This window comes from Vicugna pacos, unplaced genomic scaffold (genome assembly GCF_048564905.1).
Source record: "Vicugna pacos unplaced genomic scaffold, VicPac4 scaffold_19, whole genome shotgun sequence".
Classification (NCBI taxonomy): Eukaryota; Metazoa; Chordata; class Mammalia; order Artiodactyla; family Camelidae; genus Vicugna; species Vicugna pacos.
The window spans coordinates 28747186-28773350 of record NW_027328740.1 but is presented as its reverse complement, the minus strand read 5'-3'; the positions used below and the strand labels follow the sequence as shown (position 1 = coordinate 28773350).

The window sequence follows — 26165 nt, the reverse complement described above, 5'->3', positions numbered from 1 at the left end:
CATATAAAGTTATGAACTTAGAGATGATTTATAAAAATTTAGAGAGAATTTTCATTAAAAGGCAATATAGCTCCAAATCATTTAGGAGAAAATTAACAATAAAAAATTATTCAATCCAGGTAATATGGAATAACAGAGACCATATTTACCATCCTAAAATAAACCACTAAATGGATACAATATATGAAGCAATGATTTTTAAGAGAGGTGAAAACGATCATCCACTAGGACCTTGTCCTGCCACCCCCATACCAAGGCTGCTAGGCCTCCTACTGCCATCACCAAGAATGTCCACCAAGAGGCGACATTTCCTTCCTCTGTTCCTACTGCAGAGCAGTCCTTTTCCAGGTGTTGGCAGGCAGCTCCCAGAAGTGCTCTCGTGGGCCTTGGTCCCTTTTGGCCACCAGCAAAGGGATCAAGGATGAGCAGTAAGCCTCCTTACTCATCCAAGACCTAGGAACCTATCTGAATTCTGAGCAGGACTTCACTCTTGTCTGCTGTCTGGTACTCTCTGCCCGGCTTCCCGAGCCCCAGGCTTGGGCAGCCTGCACGCTGGCCACAGCCCATCAGAATCTGTTCCCCCGCCAAGAGGCCACGCGTGATCATGAGCAGGGCTCCAGGCCTCTGGAGCAGCATGGCTTGGACTGCGTCCTGGCCCTGGGCGCGCGAGCTCCATGCCCTTGGTTGAGTCAGTTAGCATCTCTAAGCTAAGTTTCCTTATCAGTAAAATGAAGACATATCAATATGGAAAAAAAATCAGACTCGGGGGGGAATAAATTTCTGGTGACTGAAGATTTTTTAAAATTTTAATTATACAGCAAAAGACATCATACAAATTTTACTACTTCAGAAATCTAAAGGACAGCTTCTACTGTTAAAACTAATGCATGTACGTACACAAACACACGTGCAGACACACTGACTCTGCTCCACATACTTCCCTACACACAAACGTACATGGACTCATGTATCACACACACACCTACCATACACACAACCACACACGTCCTCAGACGCACACACAAACATAGCATACTCACAACCACATACATCCCCAGGCGCAAGCGCTCACAGCCACACACACACTCACAGTCATGTACCACACAATTCCTCAGGATCGTATGTGAGCACACACACGTCATACACACCTTTGGCGTTATTCTAAATCAATTTACAATTGAGGGTCTCAGTGTCCATCGTTTTATCCGCTCAGAAGATCCTGTCTTCGGGGAGTGAAGCAGGAGCCCCTCCTCTCTGGAGATGGTCTTTACCACTTATAGTCTCAGTAGAGCCAACATAACTGCTCTGGACCTTTGGAAGTGCAGTTCCAGAGCATACCTGGGAGCTCACATCCTATATATCTAAACATTTTAATTGCAGGAGGTTGTAAGTTCCTGCCTTTACAAATATACATTCATTGTAAGGGGAAAACCAGGTTCAAAATTAGAATTCCCAGACCCCGGGGAGTCCTGCAAAGAAAGTGAGCGTGCGGGGAGAGCTGATTCTCAGTCTCTGATCACTAGCCTGACCCTTTTCTTCCCAATGCTGGGTCCATCCCTTGCCACAAGGGGCCTTGGATGTGCACAGGGGGACACTCAGATTTCACGTCAGGGCTCTGCATATACCCTCCATGCAAACAGCTGCCCTTTGGCCTCTCTGTGGGTCCTGGGAATTTGAACTCCAGGGAGAGCCGGTGCAGGCACTACAAATGGGTCAGGGGCTGCTGAGACGGGGCAATCCGGGTCCTGGGTTTCTAGAGCACGGGATGGAGCCAATGACCATGTCCCATTGGCCCTGCTGACTCCACCCGATGGAGGGCACGGCCAGAGGAAGTGTCAGGGCCAGGGGGACCCTCTGCAGTGCAGGACCCAGGGTAGAGGGCCCCCTTGCCGGGGTCTAAGGAGAGAAGCCCTAAGGAAAGGTCTGAGGAGGCTGTAAGGTATCCAAATTCCCATTAATTTAAAAAAAAAAGCTTACCACAGGCGTGCGAGGGAAGGGTTTTGTTATAACAAGGGAAGGCACTTGCCAAGGTCTGGCCATAGAGGGCTGGTGGGTTTGCCAGGTTGATGAGGAACTGAGAGGCCGTTAGCCTCCCCTGGGTCTAAACACTGCCTGAATTCCTCCAGGTGACACTTAAATGCAGTGAGACTTGGAACCCTCTCAAGTTGTTAAAATATTCATGGTGAGCCAGTCAACTCTCTCCTCATTTTTGGCTATGAAAGCACGATAAACACAGGTGGGAATCTCCTCAGCCTGTTGGTTGGTTCATTGTTCATCTGGCCCCCCCTTATTGTAGGAGCCTTTATCACATCACCCAGGGCTGACCCATCTCAGGATTACAGCTGATTTTCCGCAGGTGGCATCACTTGCTTTTGACACGAAGGAGGCATGTTAGCCACCTCCCAAACACTGAGGCTTCTCCTGGGAGGAGCCTGCAGACACCCAGTCCAGCCTCTGCACAATGATACTCCTCAGTGTCACTCCCAGCTTGCTGCCCTGGTCTCTAACTCTGGCCAGAACCTCGCTGGATTGTCAGTAAATGTCACCCATTACACCACGTCTAAGCTTGGGGTCCAGATGTGACCATGGTTCTTATTTTCTTTCCATCGATGGATTGTTTGATCTTCGTGTAATCGTGTCGGCAGGAAGGCCAGTACAGCCCTCTTGAGGCCTCCCCGAGCCGCCTCTGTGTATAACTGTCCTAGCGCCCCAGGGGATCGGGTCTGAAGCCTGGCATTCAGACACGAGGATGACAGCTGGAGAGACAGTAATCCACTCCTGCTGTGGCTTCTGCTGAGGTTCGATGTGGCCATGAAAACGGATCCCACAGGCCCTGACTTCACTTTACTCGCTGCAGGGATGCTCCCTCACTGCCGCGTTCCCCCCAGAGACCGAGGGCTTTCTGCTTGTTCCCGAAGGCCCCACCACTGAGGCGGCACTGGTTCCAGTGGAATGTCCAGCCTGGTTCTCCGCCAGCCCTTAGGGCTTTCGTGGGGCCTGGAATATCAACTACCCTCCCCTTAGGGGCCAGTTTGTCCTTTCCAGCCAACAGACCTAGGTCATAAGCACTTTAACTCACCTGAAGGTGTTTTTCTCACTTCAGGTGCAGTGAGGACTGGGTTTCTTCACACTTCAAGTGCCCCCGGTCTGGATGCAGACAGTCTGGCTCTCCCCCCAGGCCTGCAGGTCCCGGCCACACCTGCTGCTGGTCACTGAGTCTGTGCTGTGTTCTCTTCCGGGACAAAAGGTGCACTCTGCCCCCACCCCGCCCCACCAGCGGTGGCAGAGGCGGCAGACAGGCAGGTGAGCTGGGGCATGAGACCTTGCCCGCAAATAAGTGCCCCAGAGGCCGCTGGTGACTAGAGGGACCCCGGGGCAGAAGGCAGCATGGGAAGGGTGGAGGAGGAAGGTTCAGGATAAGGAGATGAAAGGGGGAACTGATAGCACTGTGAGGACCTCGACCATAAAAGGGAAGAGAAAAGACAGTGACAGCTGGAGCGGTGTCGGCGTTAAAAGTTGCAGGCTATTTTTTTAAATTTTACTAATTACCAATATAATTGACAGATTTCTTATTTTATTAAAGATAATGTGCCATGTCGTATAACAGGATATAGTATGTTATTATTTATTAAATAACACATAATAGAAGATATACTAGCATATTATGTTCTGTTTATTTATCAGATTGTATATAATACATATATAGGTGTTTTTATACATAATATATAATTCATGCATCTATATAATATATAACCCATAATAAATAATGTAAGATTATGATTAATATATAACAAGATTACATAACAATAATGATGTAATTTTACCCATTGTATATCTTGGTTCATGACACATTCTCATCTTAGTTGTCTGTCAGAGATATTTACGTATTAAAATTAATATTATAAGACACAGTTATGAACATATTACCCAGCATCATAACAGGAATATTGACAGTGACATACTGTGTCCTCTTTCCCTATCCTGCTCTTGGCCTCTTCTCAGAGGAAGTAACCAGCATCCTGAATCCTGGCTTACCCTTCTCTTATGTTATATTCACACACACAATATTTAAGATCGGTTAAAACAAATGAACTGCAGGTACGTGCAACTAAATGGATGAATCATACACTCTATGTTAAATTGAAAAAGTAAGCCCTAGAAGGTAGCCTATAGTGTGCTATGCTTTTAACTTTGTAAATATATGTCAACTAAACTCACTAAATTAAGAACAACTACAGCTAGAGTCCAGGTGGGAGAGAGACAGATAAAAGGTAAATTGAGCAGATTTGCTGCAGGTGAGCGAGTTCCTTTCCAGTAACATGTCATTCTCTCTGAAGCAGGAGGCAAGGCCATCTGCTGGGAGTCAGGGAAGAGACAGAGGGAAGCTTAGAGGTGTGCAGAGAGCAGAGAATGTTGACACCACTGAGTGATAAGTGGGGAAATGTGCTCACTAGAGAAATCCTGGAGGATTACAAGGCAGTGGCAACATGGTGGGCATTGATTTGTCGTCTTAGAAATCTGTGCTGGGAGAGCCTGCTGCCTGCAGGCTCAGAACAAATAGAGCTGGGTGAACCGAGATAGAAGTCGTCCTGGTGAGGAACTGGAAAGATCAAGGGTCAAGGGGGTTTTGTTTGTCATAGAGTGCTGACTGTGGATGCAGAGATGGAAGTTGAGGAAGTGGAAGTAAGAGCAATGTGGACAGGCAGGAAAGTAGAGGAGTCAGTGCTTGATGCCCCAGTGAGGGTGAAGGAGGGCCAGGGGGGCTGGTGGAGAAGCAGCCGGATGGCTAGAGGTGGGCACTTAAAGGAGAGAGGCTGGAACTGGTATGGAGACACGCCCGGGTATGAGCCCGGGGGTAGGGTGAATGGGGGGTGGCTGGCTCAGGCTGACGGAGAGGAAGACCCTAAAATGACCATACTGGGTGGTGGAGGGAGAATCAACTTTGAAGTCTTGCTGGTAGGAGGTGAGGCAATACAGAGTTGGTGGTCCAGGTGCTCCTGACTGAGGCAGATGAGCAGGGAGGCCAGGGTGGCAGGCACTGCTAGGAAAGGATCTGGGTTTTCTAGGTGCTCCCATGAGAGGAGGAGCAGTGATCTGAAGGTGGAAAGTGAGCACAAGGAGGTCAATCCAGGCACCTGATCAAACAGGGGGGTGTGAGGGGGCAAAGCATCAACTCCAGAGATGGTGGCCCAGGAAGCAGGGGCCACAGGTGAAGTGAGGGGAAACTCAGAGAAGAGAGGGAGAAAAGGCTTCTGGGTGTAGGGGGAAGAGAGGCCCCAGGACAAAGGAGCACAGAGGCACCGTGATGAGGATGGACAGGCTCTATGGTGACACTGCAGGGGTGGCTGGATCTTTGTCCTGAGGGCTTAGTTTGGGGGGACTACTGACCTCATGAGGACCCCCCTCTCAGCAGCCTGGACAGAGGCTCTCGCTCCTGAGAGCTGTGTGGCCACCACTATTCCCAGAGGGGCTCTGCCTCCATCTTCTCTTATCAGACTTTCCTGCCCAGCCCCCGACCACCAGTGAGGGAGCCTGGGCCTCGCAGCTGCTTCCCATGGAGGGACACAGGCTCCTCGGAGAAGCAGGCTGATCTTACTTTTCTCCGTAACCTAGGGCCTAGCAAAGCGCCAGGCCAGGTGTGGGCCATGTAGGGGCTCAGGTACTTACCAAACTAACTCAAAGCAGTAGAATAGCAGAGTAGGAGGAAGTGACCACTGAGCTCACAGAGTTCACTGCCCACACCCCCATTCTACAGATGAGGAATCAGAGACAAAGCGGTGAAGTAGCCTTGGCCAAGGTCACACTGCTCTTAAATGCTGGCTGTGTTGGGCATGCCAAGTGATGAGCTGCAGTGAAGGGGCTGAGAGGGGGCTCTGGGGCCAGACAGCTTGAGTTCAAGTCCCATCTCTGCCATTTATTAGCAGTGTGATTAATGAATGTCCTTACCTTTAAAGTGGAATTCATACTGGTGCCAACTCATTGAATTGTCGTGAAAAGAGCGTTCCTGCAACAACAGGACAGAGTTCTCTAAGGGTTTGCTGTTGCTTTGTTTACTATTATTGTCACCAAGTGAACCCTGAAATGAAGAACAAAGGCAGCAAGAATTTTTATTTTAAAGGATTTTAAAATCCTCTGATGAATGTTTCATTTCATCTATTCAAGTTTGCATTTGACCCTTATTAAGGACTACACAATGGATGACTTTTGACGCAATCTTGCTTCATGTCTTTAATTCTCACTAACGACACAGGCTATTTAACAGGCAGCAGTTTCTTTTCCAGGAAGAGGGACAAAAGGCTAAAAATGACTCAGTGTCTCTCGGTCCCCAGTGAGTTGGTTCTGACCTGCCAACCCAGCTTTGGGGAAGTGCCCGCTCCCCCTGGGTTCGCTGAGCTGCCCCGCAGCCTCCAAGGGGCACTATATCCCCACACGAATCCAGTCTCTTGGTTCCTATCTTTGCTTCAGATCCCTCAAGGACTGCCCATGACCCAGGGCCCCATCTGCCCCACCAACCTTGGCTGCTGGACTCCAGGACACTATCCTGGGTCTCAACCATCCTCTGTTCCTATGACAGTCCCACTATTCTACATTTTGTCCTTCATGTGTGGGCTCCTGTGGCTTGCCACACAGCAGGGGTCTCCCCGTCCTCCACCTTGGGTAACTGCATTTTCCTGCATGGTGCCTAGCGAACCCGTGTGGAGGCAGGAAGAACACAGAACAACAAGTGCTCAGAGGGGCTGCCTTTCCCACTGCAAGGGCCCTAGAGAGCTTTCTCCCAGCTGGTTATTCACAGGCACTGAAGCTGTGGAATCTCGATCTCACCAATTTAAAGGGCATCATCACTAATTACAAAAGCAATCATTTCTTCAGAAGCAAAAGGAGAAAAGACTTTGTGTTCCCCACCTCCAACTTTTTTCCTCCACCTTCAGATGTTCCTCATCTCCGGGCAAGGGTAGAAAGCAACTCACAGAATATTATTTTTGAATGTTTTTTCCCACTTTGAAGATTGCTTTCCCAGTACCGATGAAGGCTAGAATGGTTTAGCTTTCCAGGACTGAGTATTCAGAGGCTTGGGGGGGGGAGGTGAGATAACTCAGCAATATTGAACCTAACAGAGACATTAAAGGTTCTATTCTAACCAGAAAGGAAGCAGGACGCTATAGAAACAGGAAAACCATAATTGGAAATGCAGTAACGATTTACAAGAGAATAAACTTAAAGATGTAAAAATGAAAAAGGACATCAAAATAAAAAAATGTGGGAATGGGAGAGGGGAGCAAGAAAATATAAATTTTTTTCTTTTTTTTTTCTTCGTTATTCTTAGGATGTGTTGGAGCCTACGTGATTATTAGTCTAAAGGAAATAGATATAGTAATGGATTGATATATTTGAAGAATAAGGTAACCACAAATCAAAAGCATACAATAGAGTCGCAAAAAAACCAAAAAGAAACACTCAAAATGGCTTAAAGACTTAAATATTAGACAAGACACTATAAACTTCTAACAAGAAAACATAGGCAAAACACTATTTGACATACATCTCAGGAATGTTTCCCTAGGGCAAACTAAGCAACCCAAGCAACAGAAATAAAAGCCAAAATAAATAAATGAGACATAATTAAACTTATAAACTTTTGCACAGCAATAGAAACCATAAGTAAAACAAAAAGACAACCTATGGAGTGGGAGAAAATATTTGCAAAACATGAGACTGACCATGGCTTAATTTCTAGACTATATAAATAGTTCATACAACTTAATGAGAAAAAAATAAACAACCAAATCCAAAAATGGGCAGAAAAACTAAACAAGCAATTCTCCAATGAAGACACACAAATGGCCAATAGGCATATAAATAAATGCTCAATATCGCTCAATTATCAGAGAAATGCAGCTCAAAACTACAATGTTATCATCTCACAACAGTCTGAATGGCCATCATTGAAAAGTCCACAAACCATTAATGCCGGAGAGGCTGTGAAGAAAAGGAAACTCTCCTACATTGTTGGTGGGAATGTAGTTTGGTGCAGCCACTGTGAAGAACAGTATGGAGATTCCTCAAAAGACAAACAAAACAAAACAAAAAAAAAAAACCTTATCACCTAATCCAGCAATCCCACTCTTGGGCATATATCCAGAGGGAACCTTAATTCCAAAAGATACCTGCACCGCAATGTCCACAGGAGCACTGTTTACAATGGCCAAGACATAGAAGCAATCTAAACGTCCACTGACAGATGACTGGATAAAGATGTGGTATTTAGATATAACAGAATATTACTCAGTCATAACAAAGAAGGAAATAAGGCCATTTACAGCATCTTGAATGGAACTGGAGATGATCTCAATAAGTGAAATAAGTCATACAAAGACAAGTATCATATGATATCATTTATATGTGGAATTTTTAAAAAATGTTGCAAATGAACTTATTTATAAAACAAAAACAGACTCACAGACTTATAAACAAAACTTAGGAGTTTGGGATCAACAGATAAAAATTACTATATGAAAAACAGACAAACGACAAGGATTCACTGTAGAACACAGGGAACAGTATTCAGTATCTTGCAACCTATAATGGAAAAGAACCTGAAAAAGAATAGGCTATGTATATGTACAACTGAATCACTATGCTGTATACCTGAAACTAACAAAACAGCTGTATATCTGAAACTAACAAAACATTGTAAATCAAACACATTTCAACTTAAAAAAAATTGATAAGCTCTAAATAACTTTATTCAGAGAAAATCTTGAACTCTTCCTTCTTAAAAAACTTAAAATGGGTAACTTGAGCAGGACCAAATTATACTGGATGGGCAGTTACATATCTTCTCTAGCACGGGTCCGTTGCTACACACACACATTGTGTTTGCCTACAGGTAAGAACAGCCCTGAGTGCACAGGGAGTGAGTCCTTCTGGGACAAGGCCTCAGTGGCAGTGGCCTCCTTGTCACCGCTCCATCTCACCAGGAGGCCAGGGTTTTGACAGGTGAGGGGACATAGAGCTCATACATTTCAAATTGATTTCCCGAAAATACTATGGAAAAACCAAATTCACCTGCAGTGTGGGATACATGAGCAGGGCCCCTAAGCAGACAGACAAGCCCAAAGTAAGATGGCCCGATGTTCAGATCAGAACCAGGACAACGACAACCTGGCCCCAGTTAAATGACCACCACCTCACCTGCAATGAACTGCTCGTATTCAATGTCAGGGATGTTTCTATTGAGACTTGGGAGGTCAAAGGAGTCGGACCAGGGAATCCAGACCTCGTTGATGTCGGGGCTCTGCCAGTGGTAGAGGTGGCCCCAAGGGGATAGAACCAGTACCGGCTCCTCCATCTTCAGCAGGGTCTTCAGGAGGAAGGCAATGTGGATGCAGACGTTCCTATGGAGGCTGATGCCCTCTGGAGGGTTCAAGTCACACAGAAGGTACCTGGCAGGGAGCAAAGGAGAGCGGGTCTTCAGGGCCAGGCCTCTGCACAGGAATCCTGGCTTAGATAGAACAGATACAACGGGAATCCCTGCATAGCCCATGGCCTAGACTCCAGAAACATTCAGCAGCTTCTGGTTTATAAAGTGGAGGCACTGCCCACCCATCTCCATGTGGTCAGTTACTTCAAGTCCGGGAACAGTTGCGGAAGAAATCTTGGTGTCTGTCTAACACCACTAAGCACCTGACTAGCACCTGAGCACCCGTTCCCCAGGGGCTCTCAAACTTCTTGTTCTACAGAACCGTATACAATCTTAACAATTACTGAGAACTCCAAAAGGCTGTCATTTATGTGAGTTAAATCTATCAATATTTCCTGTGTTATAAGTTGAATAAGAAGTTAGAAAAAGTGTATGAATTCACTTAAAAATATTAACAATCTACTGTATGTTACCATTAATACTCTTAAACTAAATTTAATTCTATTTTTCAAAACAAAAATCATTAGTGAGAAGAATAGCAGTGATTTTAATTTCTGCAAATCTCTTATGGACTGGTGAGAGCTGAATTCTCCTATCTGCCACTGCATTCCCTGTTTTGTGATATCACAGGCCAGGGTTTCCCTGCAAAACCCCACAGGAACTCGGGAGAGCAAGAGTATGCAAAAGGCAGGTGACATCCCGGCGTTTCTTTGAAAATGGTCTTGCACCTCAGTGGCCTTGGATACACTTTGATAACTGCTGCCCTATCCTAGGCGAGACTCTTCTACACTAGAGCCAGGCAAGGGTCCTGGATTCTGTAATTAGTTACGGCCACCACAACCCTCCCTTCTCTGTGTGTTTCTCACAACCTCCATTACTGCAGATGAGGATGTAATCCTCAGCCGGGGCCTCTAATCCCAGAAGACTGCTAAATTCAAGAGAGAGCGTCCAATCTGCCATCCCTACATCCCGCACAGTTTGAGTCAAGCCCTAGATAACTGCTTACCGGCACTGACCCTTGTCTTACTCCTGAGGTTGACAGAAGGAATCAAGATCTGGATGGGACTGAAATTTCCCTGCAGATAAACAAGGCTGATAAACAACCCCATTCCAACATCTGATTCTGGGGCTCTTCAAAACCCGGGTAAGGCCCCGCTTCATCTAAGATGGGTCCTCCGCCTGCCCTTCCCGGGGGGTTCTGGGAGGCCACGGCCACCAAGGGCGACCCAGACTCGCGGCCCTAGCCCCAGGGCCTGATGGGGAGGAAAGCTTGAGGCTGTGCCCAAGCCCTGCCCCGCCCCGCCCCAACACACTCCCAGGCACCACAGCCCTCCCCGGCCAACACCCCTACCCCGATCCCATCCCGGTTCATGTCCACCTGCCCCGCTGACGGCGCGGAAGTACGTTTACCGTCTGTGGGACGCCGCCCCAGACAGGATGTCGGCCGCCGACTGACCAGGCCAGAACTAGTCGCCAGGCCAAGCAAGCCGCCATCCCCAGCAGCAAATGCCGCCATGGGTCCCAGGCAGTTACACACTTCCGGAGCCCGCTCCCCGCCCCAGAAGCGCACGCTGGCCCGCGCGGCGCGTACAGGCATGTAACCATGGTAACGCCGCGGGGCCCTCCCCTAGCGCTTGCGTCGTGCATCCTCCCGAGCCTAGATGTGTGAGGGCAGAACTTGCGGAGCCAATGGGAGCCAGGGCGCGGCCAGGACGGGGGTGGGGGGAGGCTTTTGGGATAGCTGGGCGGGGCCGTGGAGGGCGTGGCTGCGCGGAAGTCGTGACCTGCAGGTGTCGCCGCCCGGAGGCTGGGGCGGTGCTACCACCAGTGGGCGGGGCAGAGGGGCAGCTAGGCAGCGGGGCAGCGAGGCAGTGGGGCGGGGGCACCCTCACATGTCCCTGTGTGGAGATCAGCCGGGGCTCCGCGGCCTCCGATTGCACTGGACGTGGACCCAGGCTACCGGTGGGCGAGAGAGAGGGCTGAGCCCAGGCACGCACGGCTGGCCAGGTAGGGCACCTGAAATGCAGATCCGCCAGGCCCGCTGCCGGCCTTGAATACGCGCTGCTAGGCAGTTTCCAAGAAGAAGGGATCTGTCATAAGATGGGAGGTAGGGCTGGGGTGCCAGATGCCGGGTTGTGTGCAGTCTCAAAGGAGAGCCATGGTGAGAGGGAGCAGAGCAGCCCCTGTGTTGGCGGGGCTGTTTGGGGTATAGGTTGGGGGTGGTGTGTGCCTTGCTCTATGGTCCCCCAAGAACCCTCATTCCAGAACAAAGTGCTCTTCTCCCCCCGCCCCTCACTGCACTCCCTGCCTTCCCCAGCACCACCTGGGGTGTGGTCATGTCGGGGAAGGGATTGCCCAGGGAAGGGGCTCATTCAGGGGCAGGGGCAGGGGCCACTCAGCAGGGATGCTGGAACTGACTGCGATGAGGTGCTTCAGAACTCCCCTGGGATGGGTTTCTAACTAGTGGGATGGAAGGGCCTCTCCTTCCTGGGGTGCAGTTGGGGGAACTAGATCCATCATGAATGTCAGCCCTGAAAATGGAGGTTGCGCTACATCCATTCCTAGAACGAAAAATCAGGCCTCTCCAGCCAAGGTGACTCAGAAAGTCATTCAGCAATGTTCGGGGTCCCCAGTTTAGGCTTTCAATTAGAGCTGAGCAGCTCAGGAGACCAGATCCCTGTCCGTGGCTCCAGGAGTAGGTTTTCTGCTTGGGGACAAGATCCTCACAAACACCTGTGTCTTTGTGGGTCACTCCCCTCTGACAAGCTGGGAGGCAGGGTGCAGTTGTGAGAAATCGTGTTTCCATGAGTAGAGGACCACCAAGTGGTGGGGGCACAGGAGACAGTGAGAAAAATTCCCACAGCCTTTCTGGAATCAAAAAACTGGCAAAGGTGAAAAAGTGTATAATTTGTTTTATTGAACAGGCTGCTTATGTACGTTTGGAGGGCCAGGTTCAAGGACTCTGCACCCCTCCAGGACAATACCCTCAAGAGAAGAACAGACAGAGTAGGAGGAGATGTGGGGTTTCTCCCAGGAATGAGGCAGAACAGGGATTTCTGCAGATATGCAAGGAGACCCCGACCACTGAGCACGGGGTTACAAACTCACGTGACCCCTGTCGTGTGTGGCTTGGGCTCTGGGTCTGGCCTGATCATGTATTCTTCCAGCTGAGTTCCAGAAACTCAGAGGGTAAATTTAGAGGGGCTGCGCTTGGAACTCGGTGTGGAGACGGAGGGTCCTTTACCCTGAGTCTCCTCAGCCTAATCACTGTAGCTGAGTTCCAACACCACCCAGGCCCCCAGGGTGGCCGTGGAGGGAGAGCAAGCCTGGCAGGTGACCCAGGGGTCCCACTGCTGTGCCCCTCCCTTATCTTTGTTCCCTATCACCCCGGAAGGTGCGATTGTCTCATGTCATGGTGACAAGCCTTCTCTCTTCTCTGTCAGATGGGGTCCCCATCCCTGCTCAGTCTTCTCTCTGCATGGATGCTGAAGGACCAGGCTCACTTGAATTTCTGAGCTTGAGCAGTAAGGTGGAAACAAAGAAACCAATGGAAACAAAGAAACAAGTGATTGTGGCAAAGCTCCCCACCACAGAGAAGCTGCCCTGAGTGGAAGGGAGGGTGTGGGCATACCCATTTGTTTCCTGTCTCCCAGTGCTCTTTGCTTTCTTATTGCAGACCTGCATGGTTACAACAAAATAATCTGCAAAACTGAAAATATTTACTCTCTGACTTTTACAGAAAAGGCTGACCAGCCTCTGGTTCCCGTACCGGTCAAGTGATTGGAGTATCTTTCTAGTTTGGAAACATCTAGGCAGGCCCAGGTTTGCAAAATCCTTTAAGAGTAGTTGCGGAGTTTTGCTTCTAAACATTTTGACGGCTGTACACTTCTGAGCTGAGGTTGTGCTGTGTAATTCTGAGCCGGGATTTTCTCAAACTGTTTCTCATTTCTTATACCGGACACCCCTAAATTCCAAGGGGAATGGGATGTTAAGGAAGCCATGGAGTTTAGGAAAAAGATACAGATTTCATTTCCATATAAGCATCGATGTATCTCCATCCTAGGCAGTATCGGTTCTGTAGGATTGATAGGGGAACTAAATAGCAGCCAAATTTATAGAAAATAGTGGGTCATTGGGTACACAAGTTCTTCTTTTCAACATTTTGGTAATGTTTGCAGTTTAAGATGACCATTCCTGAGAAACAGGCAGCCACTTAGAATGAAATTGTATTTTCCCTGAACCATACTCAATTTTTATTTCATAAACAGCAGGAAGGGCAATCACACCTCCAACACTTGGGGACCTCAAAGATAAAATGTAACTTTCTGAGAGCACACTCCCCTCGTCTCCCCTTGCTCTTTTCACTGTCCCATTGTCCCTGAAGGCTCTTTCGTATCTTCTGCTCATGACTCCAGTAACTTCCTCCTCTTTCCTCAGCTGGTAAGTTTACTTTTCTTCTTTGACCAAGCAAACTGAAGCCAACAGAAGAGAAATTTCACCAGCAACTCCCAGCACATCCGCTCGCCTTCTGATGTCTGTAACCTCACTCTCGCTGCCCCACCTCTTATTACAGGTGACATCGAAAGCCAGAGCATTCAAAAGTCGCCAGGGGGGCCATCCATCCAATCTTCTCTGGGCTGTCACTCCCACATCCATCCTCTCTGTCACTACCTGATCTATTTTTTTCTCCTGCTAGTTGTCTCCTATCAGTATATAAAAGTCCATCCTCTTAAAAGGAACAAACATCACTCCTTGACTCTAATTCGCCCCACCAATTGCAAGCCTATGTCTTTGCAGCAAATCTTTTATGAGTAGTTTAAACTCACTGTCTGCATATTCAGTTGAGCCATCCCCTTTTGCACCCACTCTGGCTTTTCCCCTGATCCCTTGCTGTATGGAAACTGTTCTGTCAAGGCCATCAGTGACCCCACGTTGCTAAATATAGTGGTCAGTTTTTAGTCTTCATCATGCGTGGCCCTTTGGCAGCATTTGACCCAGCTCTTCCATCCTTCCTTCCCCGTGTTCCTGCTTTACTTAGCCTCCAGCCCATCACTCTGCTTTCAATCCACTGGCTGGTCTTTTGCCAACGTCTCCACTTTTTTCCAAACATTTACTACGAATGTGCCCAGGAGTTGGGTCCTGGGTCTCTCCACTATCTCTCTGCTATACTTTTGGTGGAAGCAACTAGATTTGGAAATTGACATGCCATCAATTTCTCGATTTGTTCAAAACTCCCTGATTGGCCCTTTCCATTTGGAACTCTCTCCCTGATACTCATATTATTTTTCTTTCATTCATCTTGCTTTCACATTCATACGTATGTTCTACTGTGTAAATTACTTTTCCAAATTTTAAATCAGTCCATAAATATCATGTAAAATGCTCAGATCTCTATTATTTCCACTAAGATGCTAATTCGACCATAGAAAATTTTTGCATTTCTGTATTTATGACAATAAAGTGAATAGTATTTCTACAAGCCTCACAGTTAAACAGTGTGTTTGTTTGGGGCTATTATGTAACATGAAATAATGATACATCAACATAGTCCTTTTTCATTTAATTTTATGTAACACCAAGATGAGGTTTTTGCACTGAAGACTGGTATTATTGAAATTTTACCTACGTTATGGACAGTCAGTTTCTGTGAAAGCCCTCATTTCTCCCCTTTTCTGATATATTTTCCATTTGGATATTATAACATATAACTTGGAATGAAATAAAATTACAATTTCATTCACATAATAAAATTAATACATTCAAATTATATATTTTAATGTTAAAAAGAAAGAAAAAAAACCCCCAGACTCCTCTACCTATTAGGCATTTCTGTGGCAATATCTAATAGACTTCTTAACCATGACATTGAAGAACTGAGCTGATTCCAGCCCCTTTCCACCTGCTCAGCCCCATCTTGTCCCATCCCCTGTGGATGGAGAGGACATCCATCCCATTTTCCAGGTCCAGATGTTGGAACCATGTTCTTTCTCTCTCTTTCTCTTACACACACACACACACACATACACACACACACAGCAAATCCAGCTTGTTAGAAAATTCTGGCTACTCTGTCTTCATTAACCACCTACTCCCTGTTCCCCACCCTCCTAGGAGCCACCTTCAGCCTCTTCCTGGACACCAAATAGCCTTCTTCTTCCATCTTTGCTTTTCTACAATCTCATCCACACAGAGTCAGAGGGAGCCTATAAAAGCATACATTGAGGGGGTGGGTGTAGCTCAGTGATAGAGCACATGCTTAGCATGCATGAGATCCTGGGTTCAAACCACAGCACCTTCACTAAAATAAATAAATTACCCTCCACCCACAAAAAACCAAAACAAAAGCATAAATTGGACATCACCCATCCCATCAAAACTCACCAAAAGGGTCACCATTTCATTAGGAGCCAAAGTCGTCCCAAAGTCTTCGAGGACCCGGCGTGTTCTGCCTCTCCGTGCACACTCTTCCCGTCATTCTGGGGGCCTCTGGCTCCAGCTCTTCCTTATTGCTCCGGATCTATGCTGCTTCAAGTTCATTACTCTGTGAGATCTGCCAGGAATGCCTTATTCCCTCCTGCCTGCCTCGCACCCCACCACCATCACCTGAGTTTGCTCATACCACTCTTATTTTTCCCCAAGCTCTTGCTACCCCCAACATGCTGCCTGTTTCCTCTGCTAAAACTCTGAGCCCTCAGTGATGGGGAGTCGTGTCTATTTTCTTGACTAATAAAGCCCAAGAGCCTTGGGATCGGGTCTAGTTACTAGATTCCCATATGTCGTAGGAGCTTATACAGATTTGCTGAATGAATGTAGAGGTCCTGGTCCAATCTGATGGAGCACTTGTGTGTCCTGCTGAAAGAATAACTCTCCTTTCCTCCTGAGGGGGGTGACCACTTCCTTGGTGATCAAAGGCAATATCTATTATCTTTATGCTGCTAACATTAGGCGGGGAGACTGGGGGATCGTCATTTATATTTTAAAATTTGATTCACTCTGCAGATTGTCTTCTGTCTATATACCCTTTTGAGAAACCATTTATGAGTGATCATTCTTCCATCAGATTGAACAGGATCCAGGGGGAAGTACCAAGCCTGTCCCATCGGTCATCCTGTGTGTCATGTCCTGTGACCCAGTGGATGCTCAGCACGTAAGTGAACCGACAGGAGTGAGTGAAGAGATGGGAGCATCTCATTATTGTTGTGGCTGCACTCTGTTCGATGCCTTGAGATTTGGGGGTTTAAAAGTGCGAAGGGGAGAGGCCAGGTCCTCTGTGCTCTTCCTGAGTGCCCTGGACTTACCCATTCCCCCAGCCCCCTCTGGGCAGCCAAGACCAGGAGCTGGGCCACCAACGATTGTGTTGATCAATAATCCACCTCACCCAAAGTACGGGGGTATGAGCGGCCAGCACAACTGGTTGTAGACTCTGGAGTCAGGTCCTTGGAGGAATTCCTCACTGAACGATGTTTTGGACCTTTTATTTTTCTCTATAGCCTCCAGCTGAAGAAACAGATTACCTTAGATACATGAAAGGTGAGGACACATATTATCCCCATGGAGCCCAGGTGGGGATGGGAGTCTGCTGTTTGTACAGCCGTTGGGCTCGTGTTGCTTTGGGCATCCCTGTGCCTGAACTCCTGCAGTACACTCGGTGGTAAGAACGGGGTGCCTGGCAGGGAGGGAAGCAGGTCGGGAGACTGCACAGCTGGGGAGACGTTAACTTGGGGTGAGCGGGAGCCGGCTGATGCATGGCATCTCGGTGCAGGGAACTCTCCACACTCAGAGAGGTTCCCACTCCCGCAGGGTCCCTTTGATCAGGGTGCTGGATTGTCAGCAAAGCAGGGTCCCTGTGAGGATCATGGTGCCTTCAGGCAGTGGGAAGTGAGGGGTCCAGTGTCACTTACATTAACTGTGCACCCGAAGCCAACCCCCGTATCTTTCAGCCTGTTTCCTAATCTGCATAACTGGAATGATGTTAACCATCCCGAAGGTTCGTTGATGGGCTGGGACACACTAGAAAGCCAGGAGCTGGAATTCCTCTGTCCCCTGATTGTTAACCTTCCTTGCCACTATTTGCTCTCACAAGCTCAGTCTCTCTGTCTCTCTCTCATTCACTTGTAATTTTCTCTCCTGCTCTGGTTTCATTTGATTCCCACCCTCCTCCCAATCCCCAGATGAGTGAAATTAATTTCTGTGTGTCAGTTCCAAATTCCCGGGAAAGATGCTCTGTCCCCTCTGGATTGGTTGTCCAAACAATCAGTTGCAGCCAGAGGAGTGAGTCCCTCTGTGACCAGTGGAGGGGTTCTGCCCAGCCCCCAGCCACCACTGTGGGAGCACATAGCTCTCCGAGGAGGAGGTACTGGCTGTGACTTGGTATCACTAAGTGTGAATTTATGTCTCCTCTTGCCCCACCTTCATCCTCCTAAACAAAGATGAAAATTAAACACTCTCGGGATTTGTGTCATGGAACACTCAGGGATCCATGGGGCTAAGAGGGCTGGATTCCCTGCTGAGTGTAAGGGGATACAGTGACTCCCCAACGAGAGCCTGTAAAGGGAACAAAACCGGCCCCACCGTACACTTAGGGCTCTGAGTCCACGTGACGTTGAGCCAGGCTTCTGACTACAGCTCAGAGGTCTGGTCCGACCAGGTTAGTCTTTGAAACCAACCAGCTTTGGATTCCTCAATCCCTCCCTGAGGTTTTACCTGAACCACAAGCTTCTGTATCTCTGAAGACAGATGATGAGGACCCTTCACGTAAGGCATTTGCACAGCCCTGTGCGGGAATTTGTGCTGCACGGTCTGCCCAGCGAGCTGACCGAAGTTGGTATTTTACTGATCTTAGAAATAATCTGGTTTCCTGATGCACTATTTCACTGAACAAGCAACAGAAGCCACCTCTGGCTGATAAAAGCAAAAAAGGGACTTAATGAAAAGATACTGGGAGGGTGCATGGAGTGGCCTGGACCAGAGCCGACCCGGGGGCCGTAAGAGATGTTGGGGAGCCACAGGCACCAGGCTGGGCAGGGTGCTACCGGGCCCCCTGCTGCCCCAGCAGGGACCCCCCCCTCCTCCTGACCCTCTACCTCACTGCAGGTTCTTGTCCCGGCAGGGCCAGGTCACACTGAAGCCACCAGCACCTCAATGGGGAGTTGGCCCCGTCTCAGCTGAGGGCATGCCCAGTGTGGGGAGGTGCCCAGTTAGAGGAAGGAGGGTCCCCTACTATTCCGAGTTAACATGCAAGTCAGTGCCCATCACTCAGGAGAGCCAGGCTGGTCAGACTTCATTGTGGTGACTAGGCCGTCTGAGTTCACTTATTACTTTTTAGGTTGGAAGGCCCAAGAGGGAGAAAAAGTGGAGGTACTAGTACTTATTTTATATTTCCCATGTACCAGGTGCGGTAAGCAAGCCACTTCAGACAAGGCCCAGAACAACCACATAAATAGTCCACGGAGCAAGTCGTGCAGTCAGGCCTCTGCAGCCCCGAAACCCGTGTCCTCATCAGTTCCGTAGTTACCAGTGGAAGTTGTAGGGATTTATGGGACTGTGTGCTCCTGTGGGGGCTGGGATGTGTGTGTTTAAATCCAAATCTTCAGAAACTCGGCTAGAAACACAGCCACTGACTTTCTGTATGGAGGCAGAGGAGGGGAGGCTTCCAGCCTCTGGTCCAGCTTGTGAGGAGCTCAGAAGTTGCTCCTTCTGTACTGAAAACATTACCAGAGCTGAGGGAGCTGAAAACCAACTGCTCTTCTTAGATCCACAAGAAAACAGGGGGAAAGCTGCTCCCAACACAGAGAGGCAGCCGGGCAGGCTTGGAGAGTCACAGCTCCCAGGGAAGGACACGCTTTTGTAAGAACCCAGGGGTCAGGCAGATTTAACAGGTCCCTGAGGCCAGCTGGAGGCTCAGCGTGGGGAAGTCTGAGTGTGAAAACTCCAGGGGGCCAGTCAGAGGGGCCCCCTACTCTTTTTCATACATTTTACCTCCAGGACCGTACCCTGTTCTCAGAGTGAAGATCATAGGAAAACTCTTCATGCTTCCTGCCAGGAAAGGAAAAAATAGCTCTATTGAAATACACCCAGAACATTCTCTTCCATTGTGGGGGGTTGTGTTTTGCTTTGTTTTTTTTTTTAATTTTTAGTGAGAAATTATTTTACCAGAGCCTAACCTACCTAGGGGAAGGGAAAAACCTTCTGTGTCACCCAAATTGGGGTGGGGGGGAAGAGACACACTTGTGGAGGTCACAGCTTAGGGCACAGGCTCAATGAGAATAAATCACAGGACTACAGATGCCCTAATTTGTCCCACTCCCACAACACCTTACCTCCATATCAGTAGGGCCCCTGTGCAATGACAGGAATAAAATTAAAAGAAGTAAATGTCTCAGGAGTGTCTAAGGAAAACCCAAAGACAGCGGGGAGATGAAAACAAGGACACACAGGCGGCTTTAGCCTCTCGCACGAATAGCTGTAGCAAACTACACACAGCCAAGCCCCAGTAGATAAACAGAAAACCTCACAGAAGAAACTGTTTATTTTTGTTCTCTTACCCAGTGCATTCCATGGTGCATCCTCGCCTAGAATGGAGTGGAAGCAAGTCCATCTCAGAAGGGACATAACTGAAGAGGGATGGCTTTCCAGACTCTGAAGGGCAGAGAGAGCACCAGCCTGGGTTAGAGAAAGGTGAGGGGTGGGGTAGGGGGTGGGCTACCTTCTTCCCCAAATAAGGAACCTTCCTGGGGTCAGCAGAGTTGGAGGGAGGGCCATGGGGTGGAAGCAGCCAGACTTCATCCTGAGAACTGATGGGATGCCTCAAAGGGACAATTCAGGTGCCCAAACTGGGCCCTGAGTGTGGGAGCCAGTCGGTCTGACTCAGAGCCCAGGACTGAGGTGGGCGCACAGCAGGCCGGTCTTACTTGGCCGGATCCATTTCACTTCTCCGAAGCCCTGTGTAAAACATGAAGCGTGGACGGCCTGGTGAGCACAGCTCTGCCCTCAAGACCGGTTTCAACTCCTCTCTTCCCAGAGAACAGCATCTCTGAGCCCGTCCTGGGTGACCTCACAGAGATCACCCTAGTGGCCCAGGCTAGTGACCGGGAACATGTACCTTCCTGCTGCCAACCACAGACGTCCACTGATGCATCATATACTGGCAAAGATGTGAGTCCCTTTGCATTGGTCTAACAGCAGAGACTCTGCCACAGGCCCAAGAGGTGGTGTGTGGGACATGCAGGGGTGCAGGAGTGTACGCAGTGCAAAGGTGTAAGTGGTGGCAGGGGTGCAGGGGCTGTGGAGGGTGCAGGCAGTTCAGGGGTTTTGGGGGTGCAGGCAGTGCAGATGTGCAGAGAGTGGCAGGGGTTCAGAGGTACAGGGAGTGTAGGGGTGCAGGTAGGTGCTCAGGCACGTGGCCAGGATCAGAAGGCAAGTGCACATCCTCGCAGTCAGCCTGACCCCGGGAGGCTAGTGCAATGGTTTGGGGCGGCGGCGGCGGTGGCGGCGGCGGCGGTGGCGGCGGAGGGTGGGAGGCTGCACTGGGAAGCCGGTCAGTTTCTTCTCCTCCGTGCAGCCTGGCCTGGGGGGTGGGGCGGTTAGGTCCGGGGGCGGCGGCAGCGGCAGAGGAGCGAGGCGGGGATGCACCTGACGAACTGGTGGAATAGCTAGCTGCCTTTTCCTGGCTGCCGGGCCTGGGAGCGGCGTCTGCTGCCCCAGGTCGCCGGACACACCTGTCCCACTCAGCTTGCTGAGTGGGGAGAGTGGAAGGTGACATTAAGGGGCGGGGCCCACGGGGGGAGGGGTGCTGCCACGGGGTAGCAGGTCAATTCGCTCCGCTCTCCCCCGCGGGGGAGCCTGGGAGCGGCCTCCGCTGCCCTAGAGGCGGGACGCCGGTCTCCAGGTGAGCTAGGTCCTGGGAGGCGGGGGCAGCGGCGCCAGGGGGATGGGGGCCGTTCCAGGGAGCTGCTCCATTTCTTCTCTCCCCCGCGGCCTGGCCTGGGGGCGACCTCTGCCGCCGGAGATTTGCCTGAGGTCCGATTCCAGGTGAGCTTGCTCCTGGGAGATGGGTGCGGTGCGGTCAGGGAACTGGTAAGTTTGTGGCTGCGGAGATAGGAAGGCTGCCCCGCAGTAGCTTGTGGATTAGCTCCATGTCTGCACCGTGTTGCCTGCAGGCGGCCTCTGCTGCCCCAAGTTCCGGGACACCCCTGTCCCACTTAGCCAACTGGGGGCGGGAGGCAGGGTAGTCAGTGTGCAGGAGTGGCTGGGGTCTGGGGCTTACAGCGGGGAAGCGGGCCCATTTGCTCCCATCATCCCCGCGGCTTGTCCTGGGGGCGGTCACTGTTGCCCTGGGTTACGGAACACGTGTATCCTAGTCAACCTGACCCTGGGAGGCGAGCGTGGTACGTTGGGGGTGTTGGCATCAGCGGCGGGTTTTCCCATGAAGCCGGTCCATTTGCTCCCATTTCCCCTCATGGTTTGCCCTGGGGGCGATCCCTATTGCCCCAAGTTCGCCGGACGTCCATCTCTAGGATAGCCTGCTCCCTAGAGGAGGCCACAGTGAGGTCAGGGTTCAGGAGCGGTGGCTGATGCGGGGGATGGGGATGCCTTGGGGAGTTGGTGGATTAGCTCCCATCTCCCCGATGGCTTGGTGTGGGAGTGGCCTCTCCTGCCCCAGATCTGCAGACCCACCTGTCCCATTCAGCCTGCTGGGGAGGGGCCCCCTGGGCGGTGACTTTAAGTTGCGAGGGTGGAGACGGCGAGGGTAGAGGACCCTCAGCGCGGAGCTTGTCAATTTGCTCCCCTCTTCCCCGTGGACAATCCTGGGGGCGTCCTCTGCTGCCCAAGAAGCCAGATGCCCGTCTCCAGGTAAGCTTGCTTCTGGGAGGCGGAAGCGATGAGGTCGAGGGGCAGGGGCAGCTGCCACGGCCTGCTGCCCCGCCCTGCTGCCCCGCCTAATGGGGCCACTTCTTCTCCTTTCCCCTGACTGACCTGGCCTGGGGACGGCCTCTCCCGCCCAAGATTCGCCTGACACACCACACCAGGTCAGATTGCTCCTGGGAGGTGGGCGCGGTGAGATCAGGGGGTGGAGAGGAGAGGGGTTCAGCCTATTGCGAGCTGGAGGATAAGCTCCCATCTCTCTGGAGGCCTGACGTGGGGGCGGCCTCTGCTGCCTCTCGTTCTCAGGTCACCCTTCTCAGGGTCATAATGTCCCGCGGGTGCGTTAATTTGCGGGGGTAGCGGGGTGAATGCGAGGTTATGGAGACTGTCACTTGGGAGCTAGTAGTTTAGCTCCCATCTCCCCAGCAGCTTGGCCTGGGGGCAGCCTCTGTTGCCCCAGGTCTCAAAGCACAGTTTTCCTGACAGCTTAGCCACCGGAGGTGGGCAGGTTGTGCTGAGGGGGCGGAGGCAACATCCAAGGCAGCGACATAGGGGGCTGTCCCAGGCCAGCTGGTCTATTTGTTCCCATCTCTACCTTTGCTGCCCTAGTTTCGCAGGACGTCCTTCTCCAGGTTATCCTTCCCCTGGGAGGTGGGCGCAGTGCATGCAGCCCAAGGTCTGGGCTCTCCCCTAGGGAGGGGAAGAACTCTCTTGTTCTCTTTTGTCTTTATTCTTCAGGGAAGGAGTTCCTTGACTCAATTCTTAATCCTGGGAAAGTGTAGCCTGTGTTACGGAAGAGCTGCTGGACAGTGTGGTTTCTAGGTGGGTTTTCACATCAGCTGATGCCCAAGGCAGGCAGGAAAGCTATTACTCAGAACTTCTTAGTGTGGAGTTGGGGGATGGTCCCGCTGTCCTCACCATACTTTTTAAAAATGTGTTAGTCCCCTGTTTTTCCTAGGTGACATTTTAGGTTAATGGGTCACAGATTGCTGGCACACTCATCCCTGTTCTGAAACATCTTTTAAACTTGGGTGAAGTGATAAGTAGGGGAAGAAGATGATTTACTGAAAGGTAAGAATACTTAAATATGCATTAAAGCTACATTCTGTCAATCTTTCTCAAATGATTTTTCTCTGATTCTAAATCCACGACCTAGTGAATTTTATACTCCTGTGTAAATCGTTGACCTTCACATCACATTTGTTAAATGGTCAATGAGAGTTTTAAGTAGATTATTCCTGAAAGGAAAAGCTCAGGCTTTTGAGAATTCCTTGTCTGATATCACCCAGGCAGCCACAGTATAAGACAGAGCTGATATAAAAATCCCTCAGCTGCCTGACCTGCAAAGCTTCTGGGATTACTGATCCCTGAAATGCAGGTGACTCTTGATGATATTCTGGGGGATGGTTTATATGATCAGATTCTTCCAGTCCTGTAAATGGGTTCCGTGGCCCCAGCCCCGGGAAAACTGGTCATAAGGGCCATATCGTGAGGGGTGGAATGGGAAGGCAAGGTGTATGAGCTGGAATCACTGAGATTCCACACTCGCTAAACACAGACTCCAGAGCCTAATTGTTGTCAGGTTCTGTTCTGGATTTGAGAGTGTGTTCAGACATGATTCTTGCCCTTCAGGAGTCACTGCCTGGGTGGAAGTAACCTTTACACAAATCTTGGAAGGATGGCAATTAAGTAGATGGGCTGTTATGATTCTCAGTGTGCCCAGGCTTGCTCTTCCAGGCACTCGTGGGAGTAACGAGAGTCATGTTATTCACTCATTCACTGATTTATTACCCTTGAATTGATCATTCGTCCCACAGTAAGTGAAATAAGGTATCAGAAAGCTGAGTTTTGTCCCCTCTCCTATCACTGATTGTATCTGTCAGTCGGGCACCCTGCGTATGCATTGTGAAATGGTGGTATTTCGTGCCCAATGGGGCAGCACTGTCAGTTCTGAGAATCGGGGGAGTCTCGTGGGTAGGACAGCACCCTGACACACATGGCAACCCCCTCACCACGTGAGACAGCATTGTCGATGCTCAGGTGACCCGATGTAGATGACGATGTTAAACCTGAGCGTTTTTAGTTATCTTGGCGACTCTGAAAATACAGACTACCTGTCCCTACCACTGAAGACGCTGAGTGTACCCCAGAATTCTGCATTTTAAGAAGTACTTTAATTCTGATGAAGATGATCTGAGTGTCGCATTGAGAAAGAGTGTTGTGCGATACAGCAATATTGAGGATTCTCAGGGAACGATGTCTTTTCAGGATGGTCCAAGGGCCCTCACTTGAGACTTTGCCTTGGGTTTAAATTTATGTGTTCAGAAATGATGTCTCTCACTTCCAGTGCTTGTAAGCGTGCTATGTGCAGGGACTTGCACTCAGTAGATGGCAAAAACTATGATTCTTCAGGTCACCGAGCTAGAGTGTGAGCGATATTTTATTTTGGTTTTCTTTATAACAATGCAGAGTCTCCCGAGAAGTGATTCAGACTGAAAAGCTTTGTGTCAGACTTTGGAAGACCAGTGGTGCCCAAGGTATTCTCTGGCAGCGCAGTGATGAATCTCGGTCCCTCTTTCACTGCTACGTCAATGAAGTGGACCACTTGGACAAGGCCAAAGCTGGCATCTCAAACTTTGCCCTTGACAGTGATTTTCGGCTCCAGGAATCCATCAGATGCAGCAGGCGGCCAGAGGAGGAGCCGAACAGGCTCATGAAATGTGACATCCCCAACTTAATCAACACGGAGCAGAACTCTTCCTTTGGGGAAGATGATCTCCTGATTTTGGAACCACCAATTGTTCTAGAAGATAAGCCAGTTTCTCAGACCTCACACAAAGACTTGAATTGAGAAATGTGCTTTGTCAAGTGTCTTTCTGAAGATGTGAAGTCTGTCTTTGTATGGCAGGAATTCCCCATTCACAAAATTGTATGTGTTTGTGTCTGAGAGAGAGAAATGGAGACAGACAGAAAGATGGAGACAGAAGAGTGCCCCTTCAGAAGAGAGCTATTTAAGGTGAGTTTTTGTGCCTTTAAAAACATTTGGGGTTTTGGGGGGAACAAAGTATTTACACTTTCTCATTCTCCTAGTTGGAAATCTTGGCCCCATACTCAGTGTTAGCGGCCTTGAACGGGGGTTGGAATGGTGTGTTTCATCTGGTGCTGCCACTTCCACGCTCTGCCTTTAGCACGTTGCTTTGCCTGTCAGGGCTGCCACCCTTTTAACTGTAAGGTGAGGAGTCTGGAGTAGGTGATCCATCCCAGCTCTGCTGTTTTGCAAATTTCTGATTTCATATTCGGATGAGGCTGGGATACACCCAGAGCAGTATAAACCAGGCCCTACCTCCTGCCTATTGCTGGGGCATCCCTCAGGTCTGTGCCTTCTACTCAACCCTTTATTGAGCCCAACTTTTGTCAGGAACCGAAGTACCTACCGAGATAGCAGGGGACGTCTCTCGTGGTCACGGTGGCCATCATTTCTATTGGTTGTGCTGAAACAGCTCTTCTGAGATCCCCCGGCCACCCTTGCTCAAACCTGAGGACAACACTGTCGTTTCTTTCCTAGGAGGAAGATCAATGCATGGTGTACATTATGACAATCTTGTGCCCAGGAATGCACGGGAAGTTCTCAGCTGAGTGAGGGGAGATGCCTCTGTGTCCCTGTGTCCCTGTATCTCTATCTGCTCACAGTGCCCTGCCACCGACTACTTAGCAAGAAAAGTGCTATTCACTATGATGTGTGTTTTGCAGACGTGTAGGTGATAGTCGTGTGACTCCTGTGTGGGCTTTGAGCTGGGATGTTGAAGAGCTTATAAATATCTCATCAACATGTATTTGAGGTGGCCTGGTGCCACACAGACTTGATTTATGAAGGCGTCAA

General features: G+C 49.6%; 2 protein-coding genes and 2 long non-coding RNA genes across 21 annotated transcripts in view; 3 read left to right on the top strand and 1 right to left on the bottom strand.

Annotated features, from left to right (window-relative positions):
* Positions 1-4251: 4251 nt before the first annotated feature.
* On the bottom strand, positions 4252-10971 carry LOC140693108 (GDP-fucose protein O-fucosyltransferase 2-like). 11 transcript variants are annotated; one of them, XR_012068775.1, is made up of 4 exons: positions 10800-10971; positions 9193-9443; positions 5947-6076; positions 4252-4353 (listed from the first exon to the last, which is right to left on the bottom strand). XR_012068775.1 is itself a non-coding variant. In XM_072957172.1 (4 exons), exons 1-3 carry the CDS (start codon positions 10913-10915, stop codon positions 5961-5963), a joined length of 411 nt encoding a protein of 136 aa, XP_072813273.1. In that variant the 5' UTR covers positions 10916-10971; the 3' UTR covers positions 4252-4353; positions 5947-5960. The 11 variants fall into 11 exon arrangements, 6 of the variants coding, with proteins under 6 accessions (XP_072813273.1, XP_072813274.1, XP_072813276.1 ...); XM_072957172.1 differs by having other exon boundaries at positions 5947-6004; XR_012068774.1 differs by having other exon boundaries at positions 4264-4356.
* Positions 10972-11282: 311 nt separating this feature from the next.
* LOC140693112 (uncharacterized) lies at positions 11283-20692 on the top strand. The gene is made up of 4 exons (XR_012068782.1): positions 11283-11428; positions 16482-16568; positions 19970-20098; positions 20442-20692. It is a non-coding gene; the product is annotated as an uncharacterized lncRNA (long non-coding RNA).
* A 1414-nt stretch (positions 20693-22106) lies between these two features.
* On the top strand, positions 22107-24916 carry LOC140693119 (uncharacterized). 2 transcript variants are annotated; one of them, XR_012068793.1, is made up of 5 exons: positions 22107-22273; positions 22427-22449; positions 23024-23107; positions 23244-23356; positions 24755-24916. It is a non-coding gene; the product is annotated as an uncharacterized lncRNA (long non-coding RNA). The 2 variants fall into 2 exon arrangements; XR_012068792.1 differs by having other exon boundaries at positions 22273-22449.
* Positions 24917-25027: 111 nt separating this feature from the next.
* The window catches only part of LOC140693107 (trafficking protein particle complex subunit 9-like), a 101785-nt gene continuing 100647 nt past the window's right edge, over positions 25028-26165 (top strand). For 6 of the 7 annotated variants that reach the window (XR_012068770.1, XR_012068768.1, XR_012068769.1 and 3 more), the window contains exon 1: positions 25028-25301. The gene's annotated coding sequence lies outside the window, so the exon portion shown is untranslated. Of the gene's footprint in view, positions 25302-25850; positions 26040-26165 lie in introns of all 7 variants that reach the window. The other variant, XM_072957170.1, reaches the window with a different exon arrangement.